General features: G+C 34.5%; 2 protein-coding genes across 3 annotated transcripts; one reads left to right on the forward strand and one right to left on the reverse strand.

The window, feature by feature from the left end:
• Positions 1-1571: 1571 nt before the first annotated feature.
• On the reverse strand, positions 1572-5903 carry LOC106769943 (thylakoid ADP,ATP carrier protein, chloroplastic). 2 transcript variants are annotated; one of them, XM_014655756.2, is made up of 10 exons: positions 5468-5901; positions 4830-4886; positions 3602-3664; positions 3442-3498; positions 3269-3352; positions 3050-3118; positions 2863-2975; positions 2599-2768; positions 2113-2191; positions 1572-1950 (listed from the first exon to the last, which is right to left on the reverse strand). In XM_014655756.2, exons 1-10 carry the CDS (start codon positions 5786-5788, stop codon positions 1836-1838), a joined length of 1128 nt encoding a protein of 375 aa, XP_014511242.1. In that variant the 5' UTR covers positions 5789-5901; the 3' UTR covers positions 1572-1835. The 2 variants fall into 2 exon arrangements, with proteins under 2 accessions (XP_014511242.1, XP_022640758.1); XM_022785037.1 differs by lacking the exon at positions 4830-4886 and having other exon boundaries at positions 5468-5903.
• A 2569-nt stretch (positions 5904-8472) lies between these two features.
• Positions 8473-10596, forward strand: LOC106770178. The gene is made up of 4 exons (XM_014656001.1): positions 8473-9303; positions 9388-9611; positions 9699-9956; positions 10041-10596. The coding sequence occupies exons 1-4, from the start codon at positions 8473-8475 to the stop codon at positions 10594-10596; spliced, it is 1869 nt and encodes a 622-aa protein (XP_014511487.1).
• Positions 10597-12378: the final 1782 nt, after the last annotated feature.

A 12378-nucleotide genomic window follows, 5' to 3' on the forward strand; every position in this document is an offset into this window, starting at 1 on the left:
TAAGCTGGCAAAGAACCCAATCAATCACAAGAGGAGCAAACATATTGATATTCATTTTTATTTCATCTGGATAAAGGTAAAGGAATGGAGTGTAGAACTTGAACACGTAGAAAGAAAAAGCAAATAATTAATATATTCACTAAGCAAACAACATCATTTCAGAAACTTAGAGAACTACTATCGAGATGAAGGAAGAACATTTTAAAGTTTATGAGGAAATTTTATTAGATAAATTTTAAAATTAAGAGTACAATTGTAATTTTGTTAGTTTTGATTATATTGTGCATTTCGTGGTTTGGTTATTATTCTAGTGGCGTCAAATCTATCTTTTGTTTTTATTGAGTTAGGTTTTATTAGTTAAACTGTTATTGTTGAGCCTATTTAAAGGTCATGTTTATTCAATAATAGCACCCCGCAATTTTATCATAAAAATATATCATAATAGCGCAGGGTTGTTTTATGAGAGAGAAATATTTGCACGGTGTGTGACTTTAACAATAATTACTTCTCTTTATATTCTTCGATTACATTTACATGTGAATTGAATAAAATTTTGATTTGATAGTAGACATTAGAAATTCCCATAAGAACTACATGAATAACAATAAAAAAAATTAAATTTTTTGTTAAATAATGATACAAAGATGAAATGGTCATAAAATAGTAAATTTTTATATTTTTTTTTAAGAAAAAAAAAAGTAAAAAGTAAAAAAATACTCATATCAAATGAAAGTAAGAAACTTAAGTGTCAAAGTATCAAATATTATCACATTTTATTATGAGTGATATATTTAAATTTCTAATTTGGAACATTGTTATATATCTTATAACAATTATAATCACTTCTTAATGTATATAACATCAAATAGTAAGAAAAATCACACTTTAAAGGTCAATGATAACCAAATGCAATCTTTGGAGACTAACATCAATGAGTTTACTTGTTTTATCATTTTGTTTTTATATTATAACAACACGTCCTATAACATCTACAACAAAAGAAATATGAAGCAGACTTAAGTAAATTAAAAAACAAAATCATAAAAATATATATAAATGTTGATAATAATATTATAGTAGAAAAACACACCTTTAGTATAAACTAGTATATCAATAAAAGACATACAAAGTAGCATATTGGTATAGATTCATCTTCAACTAATATTAATAAAATTGAAAAGCATGTGTGTGTGTGTGTATATATATATATATATATATATATATATATATATATATATATATATATATATATATATATATATATATATATATATATATATATATATATATATATATATATATATATATATATATATATATTTATGAACGATAATTATTTTGGTAGTCATTTTTATTTGGATTGCTTAAAAATTATAATAATCACATCAAGATTATGAAAACAATATGAATACAAATAGTTTAACTATTTAGAAGCTTAATCCGTGAACTGAGTTTTAAAACAAGACAATAAATTAAATAATTTGAATTTACATGAAGAATGTGAATGGCTTTTAGTTAAATATTTTATTGTATAAGTTTCATGTAACAATTAAGAGATGTACTTTTAGGCGGAAAATGAACTGCATCAGAATTTGTAGATATTGCAGGTAATGAAATCATAAAAAATAATATAGCATTTACATAGCACCTAGCTAAAACACATTCTACAAAATTTCAGCCAATGGATGCAGAAACATTGGCAGATGGATAATTATAATAATCATTTCTCGATCATAAAGGAAAAATGATACCCAAAACTATAGTAACTAGTGCTAATTCCACCAAAACTTTCAGGGAGAAAACCGGCTAAAACAATACGAATTTGAAGTTCAGTATCATTGCTTGTTAGTGTTCTTGTGCTTGATGCGATTTTCCTCTGTAATTAATTGAAATTCTTTCTCACTAGCAGCAATCAGGCGCTTAACAATGTCGTATGTGGTAAGCTTGATGCTTCAGAGAAAAAAACGAAGATATAAGAAACTGATGACATGAAAGCACAAAACTTTAGGTGTCAAAATGGAAAATCTAAGGGGAAGAATACGAGTTGGTAAAAGGTAACAGGGTCAATAATATGATAATCTTAGTTCTATAGGATTAGAAGATCCTAGGAACCTGCTGTTTGGTAGGGATTTTAGAGCATTGGGTACAAATCCACGATATAACCCAGCTACTCCATCTCGTGCCACAATACCTGCATCAACAGATGTATAAATTAGTGAGTCATTTTTAGCTGTTGTCTCACTTTTTAAAACCCTCCAAATGGATGGAAGGAGCATTATCACATGCCTTTTCCATCCCCCTAATCTGTCCTTCCAGTCTCCAGTTTCAGCATTTCCAAACAAAGCATAAAGGAATTTAAATTTATAGCATCAATAAGGAGACTTAATTACTGCAACTACAAACCCAATGGCTGTGATTGAAAGAATAATTGGGACACTTTTACACGCATAAGCAGATTTTCTAATATATTTCCCTGGGAAACTTCTGCATTCTAATGTCAAATAACCAATATGGCTTATTTGTCACTAATGGGCATGCAAATCAAGTGAGTGATTATATATTGCTAATGCTAAAAATGTAAGAAGAAGCAATCCTCACCTGAAAGAGCATCAAACACTGTATTATAAGGTGTGCCCTTCAGTTGCATCTGTCTTCGAACAGTGTCCAGAGGATAGCATGTAAGTGTGGCAAGAGAAGCCGAAAGGACAGCAGTGAGTATAGATGTTTCAGTTCTCTTTTGGTATTTCTCAGGCAATGACTTCTTTAATCTATCATCCATAGAAAGTCAAGATGTTTCAATTTCAATGTCCAAATTCATATCTCAATTTAATTATAATATATACTATTTACTAATGAACTTACAAGTCAAAAACACAAAAGTTTACAGCAATATAAGGAGCTATTGCAATAAGAGAAGGCCCAAGGCCTCGATAGAAAGATGCAACTCCTTCCTCCCTTAGCATGCCCAAGGCAACCTGGAGAAGCCAAATATGGTTGGTTCATCATCACAGGTAGATATTGCTTAAATACTAAATCAGTTCAACCATACCTCTGACATGGTTCGATAGCCGGGTTCAACAGCTAATCGCAATCTTAGAACATCTAATGGGTAAGTTATCTACATGGATATAATAAAACAGCAGATACATAGATGGTTAGTTTGACACATTAATAAAAGAAATGAGCAGTATTATAAATATCTCCAACAAAGTACAAGAACACCACAACCCAATGAAACCATGAAAGCAAGGGCCCTCTAATCACTCACAAAAGTGGACGTCATTCCTGCAAAAGCACCAGCTGCAAGTCTTCCCACAACAGAGAGCTCACCATTCTCTCCCCTGAATATTTTCTGTGAATCCAAAAGTAGGCATTCAGACATGAACAGGTAATATTTGCTAAATTGCTATTACAACTTCTGATGCAGTAGTTTGTAACAACCTTATAAATTTCATAAGCAAAAAGCTGGACAGCACTGTAAGGTACGACTCGAATAACCTGGAATATTAAAGAAGAAACACTAACACAAATGAAAAGACTGGTCAATATTATGTGATGTAAATAAAGAAAAACTAATACATTCTTTCCCTATAGCACAAACCTGGGGGAGGTTTCCCTTCCAGTAACCTTGAATGCCTTCTTCCTTCCCTATAACTGCTATGGCCTGTAATTTATACCAATGTAAGATCTAAGAAAAACTATGACATTTTAAACAAAGAGCTTAAGTAGGCAAACAAAACATCATCAAACAAAGAGATTGGGGAGGGCCAAACCATACTTGGTGATTAAGATGAAATTAGGCAATATAAGTTCTTAATAACCTAAGGTAACTAGAGATGAAAGTAACCTATTACTATTACAAGATGGCTACAATCACAGCATGAAGATGAATATGCAAAACATATTACAAATACAATTGTCATCATGCAACCACCTTGTTATGCTTTCAACTAAAGAGGACTTTTACTAGTTTGTATAAAATTTAATCAAAGACAATGGAGACTATCAAGGTATATAACTCCTCAATGTAACTCCTGAAATTCCTTCTGTCATGTGTCTTTTAGTTTTTTATTTCAAGTTTGTTATATGTAGAACCATTAATGTATTTTACCCAACAATTTTAGCTTTTGATATAGTTGGTCGTATAACATATATAAAAGCTATGACCAATTGTCCATGTAGTCTAGTGTTTCATCCTAGTCTTCCCCTTTCTAATAAATTTTAGGGTGATCTGTTGTTTACACTTCAAAGCCTGCTGGGATTTTGGGCAAGGAGAGATGTTAATATAAGATAGCTTCTAAAAGCTGGAATTCTCTTATGTACCAATACAACAACATTCCGCGTGAAAAAGGAGTTTCAAAGAGATAAGAACCTATTCTTGCAGTTCCTTTGTACTGATAACTTGAGGAACCCAGCTTTTCTAATCACTTAAACTTGATAAATGCACAAATTATAAAACGCAATCTCTTTCTGTAAGGGATAGTGATTATTTTTTTCTTTTAAATCGCATTCATCTTATAAAGCAATATATAATGGTCAATCAATAAGTAGCATAATATTTTTTGGGTAAGTGAAAAATGCACCCTCCCATATCTCAATTTCCCGAAGAGACAACAAACCAGACAAATTTTAGACCAAAAGAAGAGTCTAGGAAGCACCAAATCAATTATCCTACATCGCATAAACGATCAACTGACAGATTCACAACTTAAGGGCAAACAGCATACTCTTGAAACTCTAGATTAAAACAAAGGAAGAAAACAAACCAGTCAACACTAAACAATTATGACAGAATCATAGAAGAAATGAACAACATGGAAGAACATTACCTCAATGAAACTCATGGCCTTCTTAGCACTATCTTGGCCAACCCGCACGCCATGAGTCTACAAGTACATAGTGATTCAAACTAGACAAATTAAAAACATTTCTGCAACATATTTTTAGTACAATAAACATACACTCGCTTTCATTTTCATCGTATGTCCTCCCATGCCATTGATATCACACCTGTCACTTTCTATCTCTACTTTTGTTCTTTCTTCTTCATATCTCTCTTTCCACCCTCGGTCTACCACCAAAATGTAATATTTTCCTTTTCAGCATAAAAGGCTGTTTGGATCATTCCATGTTTTCATTAACATTCACTTTTCAATTTGTTTCACATTCCCAAAATTTCCTCTGCAAAGGCCAGAACAACACTTCCTTGCTTCCAGCATTTGATTTATGCTTAAAAAAACCCAATATAAGCAAAATAAATCTAATCCAAACACGCACATAACAGCAATTCTCAATAGAAAGGAGTCGCACAGTCTAGAAAAAGCGGAAACATTTAAGATTACAAAGAAAAGCCAATTAAACGCTGCGTTTGAGTGGTAATTTTAATCACAAGTCTTTCAAAGTTCAGTTACTTCCACGTTCAGTTAGTCACCATTTGATAAGAATAAAATAGTGCCATTTTACGCACCTGCATGAGGAGCTTGATGCGGTCGAGCGGCGCCGTGACGGTCTTGGCGGCGGCGCCGGCGATGGCTCCGGCGGAAAAGAGGGCGGCGTCGCGGGGGACTACGGAGAAGGCTGCAAGGGGGTGCTTGAGGAGCTGGGAGGGTGTGGGCATGAAGTCTTGGTGCAGTTTGGATTGGGTTACGGAAACAGAGGCGAATCTGGAATGGGTAGTGGCTGCGGCGTGACGGAAACGGGGGCGAACGACGTCGTATTTGGGAGGGGCGGGGATTTTGCGCCATGTGAGTGTGGCTCTCTCCTCTGTGTGGGACATGGAAATAGACATTGGAAGAGACACAGAAGAGATAAGACGCTGGAAGAAGAGAAAGGTTTGGTGTGTTCATTGTTGCTACAAAAAGACAACTACATCTTATAATAGCGAACAAATAGGTGTTACTGTTTTTTTTAAAAGCAAAAAAGTAAAATGATGTTTTTAGGACATTATTTTATAGGAATTCTTATTATTAAAAATATTATTTTAATGTAGGTTTTATGGTTATAGGTTATTTAAAATTGATGTTTTTTTTCATATAGATGTAGATGTTTTAAATAAGCATTTACAATGTGAATGAATTGAGGCAATCGAGGAAGGTTTTTCACCCGCTTCAAGATTATTACAGTTTTGATTGATGAATTTGAAGATGGAAGCTTGCATGGAAAAGTTGTTGGTATGCACTTTCAGATGACATGTTGCATATGCAAAGGAAATAATTGAACACAAGACAAAATATTTATGTAAGTATTGAAGCTCCCAAGAAAGAATGACGAAATTTTCTGACACATTGGAGATGAAAAACCTACTGTTTTTATTTTAGCTTATTTACTTTTATTATACTTACCAGATCAATAGATATTATGAAAAATCTTAACAAAAAGAGGTGGATTACTTTTTCAAATTTAATCTAATATATGAAAAATAAAAAATATATCTGAGACATATGTAGATATTAACCATTATGGACCTATTAGAAATTAGATAATTAATGATATTTAATAGGTTTAAACCTCTTTTTGGTCCCTAAGTTATGAGGGGATGTTCAGTTTAGTTTCTGCTTTCAAAAATGTAAACTTTGATTCCTAAGTTATAAAAAGGTTAAATATATGTTTTAGTCCTCATATGTGTTCTCCATTCTCAATTCGGTCCTCATGTTTTTTTTTGTCCCAATTGCATCCTCATATTTGTAAATTTGAGGCAATTTTGCCCTGTCCGTTAACTGGCCACTAACGTCGTTGGCACTGTGCTGAGCTGTAACAGTCCTTCAGTGTTTAATTTAACCGAGTACATTACGTGGCATTTTGTAATTAAAAAAAAAGATTTAATAAGCCAATTACGTGACACGTTTTATTTCAATTAGGGATTTTAGTGATTTATATGTATTGGGGATTAGGGTTTTATTTCTGAGTTTGGGATTCCCTCTTCGAAAGAGCGAAAATCAGCGATTTCGTCATTGGAGTGCTTTGGAGGAGGTCGAAAAAGTTTGTCAGTTCAGGTTAGTAACATTTGGTTCGTCAGTTCAGTGTTTGGTTTGATTTTGTTAGTTTATGTTTACATCATATATGACCTATGTTCTTTCTCTGTTGTTATGTGAATGGGGTCTTTGTTTTGTGTGTTATTATATGATGGTGGCAGATTTTGCATGTTGAAATATGTACTATACTATAGTATAGAAAAGTAGTGGTCCCGTTGTTTTTGACATTGTGGTCCAAGAAAAAGAATATGAAATAGTATAGAAAAGTAGTGGTCCCCTTGTTTGTCTCGTTGTTTCCCACTATGTCTGACTGTTTCCCTAGTGGGCATTTTAGTTTATTCCACTGTAACTGTTTACTAATTAGGGATTGTGATAATTTTTTATTTCCCCCATTACGTACAGGAGTTTAATTCTTGTGCTTCTTAGGTAAAATACCATGTCTGATGATCGCATTAAGGTTTTGGTCCACCATACTGGCCATTTTGTTACACTAGATAATGGAAATTTATTATTTGATGGAGAGATAACAGAGTGGTCTGTGGATCCAGACCTTTGGAGCTATTTTGGAATATTAGCTTCAGTTAAAGAGTTAGGTCACGTGGACATAAAAGAACTGTGGTACAGTTTAGGAGGTGCTTCAGTAGTGCCAGATAGGTTAGAATTATTGACTGATGATAGAGGTGTCATACATATGCTGAATATTGCAAGGTTAAATGATGTAGTTCATTTGTACATGGTTCATAAAACCATGGAACCAGACATAATAGAAATGATTGATTGGGTTGATGGTGAGGTTGAGGCTGAAGTTGGTAATGAAATGGAAGAGGTTGAGGCTGAAGTTGGAACTGAAATGAAAGAGGTTGAGGCTGAAGTTGGAACTGAAATGAAAGAAGTTGTGGCTGAAGGTGATGGTCATGAAGTTAGTAAGGGTGATGTTGATGCTAATGAAGTTGGTAAAGGGTTGGATGAAGGTCATGTTGAGGATGAACTTGTAACCCAATTGGAGGAGGTTCAGGGTGAGGTTCAAGTTGACAGAGAAATGGAGGAGACTGTGGGTGAGGTTGAGGTTGATGTTGATGGTGAACAAGTCCAGTGTGAGGGAGTCAATGAGGGTGAAGTACATCATACACATGAGGCTGAAGTACATGATGTAGTTGATTTTGAGCTACATGATGTACATGAAGATGANGATGAGGATGNGGTTGGAGAAGATGNTGATGATCATGGTGGAGAAGATGCTGGTGATGAATCTATTAGTGAAGAAAGTGATGGTCTAGTAGATGTCAGGGTTGACTGTGACATGGGAAGTTTTAAAGGACAACCTTCCAGTCCACAAGGTGCTTCCAGTCCACAAGGTGAATGTTTAAGTGACAGTGAGGATGAAGTAGTTGATGTTCGTGGTTTGTCTGACATTGAGTGGGTGTAAGATAAGTTGGACAGTGGTCCAGACAGTGAGGATGATGATGCTACCATCCCCAAAACTTTGTTCCCCACTTTTACTATGCCAAAAGGTTTGGGGGAATATAAATGGGAAGTTGGAACTTATTTCACTAACAAAAAGGAATTCACTGATGCTATTAGGACATATGCTCTTAGTAATGGCAAAAATCTAAAATTGATTAAGAATGACAAGAAGAGGGTTGTTGTGAAATGTTTGGGGGCAAATGGTAAATGCAATTGGTATGCTTATTGTGCGTATATGTGTCTTGACAAGTCCTGGCAGTTAAGAAAAATTATTGATGATCACACGTGTAGTAGAGATTTCAATGTGAAGCTCATAACTACCAAATGGTTGAGTGAAAAGATGGAAAAAACTGTCAGAGAGAACCCTAATATGAAGGTGATGGACATTAGGGAAAAACTTAGTAGGAAATGGAATGTATCAATCTCAAAAAACATGGCTTTTAGAGCAAGAATGATGGCAAAATATAGTGTTGAGGGGTCATTTAAAGAACAATTCAGAAGGCTCCACGATTATGGTCATGAGGTGCTTAAAAGGAATCCAAGTTCAACAGTCCAAATAAAGGTTGAAAACATTAATGAGGAGTGTATTTTTAAGAGAATTTATATATGCTTGAATGCTTGCAAACAAAGCTTCATTAGTTGCAGACCCATCATTGGGTTAGATGGATGTTTTTTGAAAGGAAAGTATGGAGGGGAGTTGCTAACAGCTGTTGGAAGAGATGGAAATGAACAAATTCTTCCCATTGCATATGTTGTTGTCGAGGTTGAAAACAAGGACTCCTGGACTTGGTTCTTGGAACTTCTCATTGAGGACCTTGGAGGGGTTGATGTAGCTTCATCATGCACCTTCATTTCTAACCAGCAAAAGGTCAGTCACATATCATACACATTATTTTAAGTACTATTTATTTGACATATAAGTTAGCTAACTCTAATTAATTATACATGTCAGGGTCTTCTGAATGCTTTTCGAGATCTTCTACCTAATGTAGACCAAAGATATTGTGTTAGACATTTGTATTCTAACTTCAGAAAGCAATNTCCTGGGAAGGACCTTAAAAGGCTCATGTGGAGTGCTGCAACANCCTCATATCCTGANTTATGGGAGAGTGAAATGAGAAAAATTAAGGAGGTGAATTTGGAGGCATATAAATATTTGATTGCAATTCCTCCTAGGTATGTAACCACTACTCCTTCATACAATTTAATTTACTGATATATTTANTTNCAATTCATATATTTACTGATTTATTNATGTCAAAGGTATTGGTCAAGATCTAGATTCACTCAATCAGCACATTGTGACACTCTAGTCAACAACATGTGTGAGGGCTTCAACAGTGTGCTACTTCACAGTAGGTGTAAGCCAATTATATCCATGTTAGAAGACATTAGGGTTTATATTATGAAGAGATGNGCTAGCAACAGGAATAAGATGGCCTTATANCAAGGTTCTGTTTGCCCTAAGGTACTCAACAGATTTCAAAAGCAATCATGGCTAACAAGATATTGGTTACCAAGGTATCTATACTCATACAATTTAATTTGTATTCACTTCATGCCTATTCTGTTCATAATTGTGTTCTCATTTTGTGCTAATTACAGGTGGTCATCAGAACAATTATTTGAAGTGATTCACATTTCACAATTTGGAGAGCAATTTGTTGTCAACCTTGACAACAAAGACTGCAGTTGTAGAGGATGGTTAATCAGTGGCATTCCTTGCACTCATGCCATCACTGCTATGAAGTTCTTGAACATAAATGCAGAACAACATATTGCCCATTGGTTTATGAAGTCTGCTTATGAAGAGACTTATAACAGCATCATATATCCTATCAACGGGCAACATGTGTGGGAGATTACACCTTATCCTGATATACTACCTCCACAAAAAAGGGCAATGCCAGGACGTCCCAAGAAAAAAAGAAGACTACAAGCTTGGGAGTTGAAGAAGAATGACTCCGAATTAAGAAAGGGTGGTACAAAAAAGACTTGTGCTGTCTGCAAAGAATTGGGACACAACAAAAAGACTTGTCCACAACGACCTATGCCTTCATCACATGTCCCTGTTGACCAACCAACTCAGGAATCCACTGTCACAAACGTTCCTGCTGACCAGCCAACTCAGGAGTCTATTGTCCTACCATCTCATGAATGAAGCTTTGTTTCCTTACATTTTGAAGACAATGTGTTAATTATGATGTAATGATGAAATCTGCATTTTGAAGGAACAATGACTTCAATCTTTTGGTGTAGTTATTGATTAGTTTCTTATCTGCTTTGTTAGATTGATGGTGATGTCTAAGTTACCATGTTTTGTAATCTAATTTGGTATTGTAAGACAATGTTTGTTATCAGATTTATTATAACATTAAGTTTCATGGATTTATCATTCCAGTGTTATGCTTTTTAAGCATTTCATTTAACTGTGTTGTTATCAGGTTTAACTTGTTTAATCTTAGCAAAAGAAATTTGACATCAGTAATAACTGGGTTGTTATCAGGTTTAACTTGTTTTATCTTAGCAAAAGAAAGAAATTTGACATCAGTATTAAACAGAAACAACTCAACTTTATAAATAAAAGAGACAATAATAAACATTGCATTAACAATAATAGACCTTACATTAACCTTCCATTAACAATAATCAACCTTTCCTAACACATCAACCTATTTTCAACAACATTGAAATCACAATTACATTACACANACATATAAAAACNACCATTCCCGTTAACAACTTCAACAAATTTTCCAGTCTAACACCCATTGCTTTCTGTTTTCCCACAAGTCTCTCTTCCATCTTCATCATCATTTGTTCCATCATCATAGAATTTCCACCCACTTCGTTCTTTCTTCCACTTCCTTCTAAAGTGACCACATTTCCTTCATTTCCATCATGAATCACAGCCTCATTGCACCACTTAAAAAAGTTGCATCCAGAACCACAATCCTCACTCCCACCTTGTCCAAGAAGAAAACAAATTTGGTGAACCACAATACAACCTCTGGAACGACAAAAAAATCACAATAAAACTTACCTTGAACTTGGGGCATCCCCAAAATCTTCTTCCCTTGTTCTTAGAGGTTCTTGCAGTGCGGAAGACTGCATTCTCACCACAGAAGCATGTGGGTTTTAGATCCACCCTGCTCACACTGCCACAACTGTGTCCAAACCCCGAACCCAAGCATTTGCAAGAAGAAGATGAAACAGACATTTGATATGATCAACCAATAACACAGCTTCCACAACTCTGGTTCCCACCACTCTTCCTCACGAGCACGAACAGGGAGGGGAGAGGGGTTAGGGTTCAATTAAATAAGGGCTTAGGGCAAACAAGTTTGGAGGATTTTAGCTTTCCACGTGGAAATTTTATAACCCAAAAATAAAACATTAAACTTTACACTTTGCCACGAATATAAAATACTTCACAGCTCAGCACAGTGCCAACGGCGTTAGTGGCCAGTTAACGGACAGGGCAAAATTGCCTCAAATTTACAAATATGAGGATGCAATTGGGACAAAAAAAAAACATGAAGACCGAATTGAGAATGGGGAACAAATATGAGGACTAAAACATATATTTAACCTTATAAAAAATGTATCAAACGAGTCCTTTTTTTATGTTCATGGTCAAAGTACAAAGAGCAATCTAAAGTGCTGTTATTATTAAGAAACAAATCAGAGCAATCTAAAGATGTAGCAGTTGTTAAGAAACAACCAAAAACAATATTTCAAGTCAAAAAATGACTCATTTGATACATTTTTTATAACTTAGGGACCAAAGATTTACATTTTTAAAAACGGGGACTAAACTGAACATCCGCTTATACCTTAGGGACCAAAAAGAGGTTTAAACCTATTTAATATCATTTATTGACAATCAAAGAAGTAGGCTAGATGTTGGTAGAATCACATGTAAATTTGGTACATCTTTACA

This window comes from Vigna radiata, chromosome 8, assembly GCF_000741045.1.
Source record: "Vigna radiata var. radiata cultivar VC1973A chromosome 8, Vradiata_ver6, whole genome shotgun sequence".
NCBI lineage: Eukaryota > Viridiplantae > Streptophyta > Magnoliopsida > Fabales > Fabaceae > Vigna > Vigna radiata.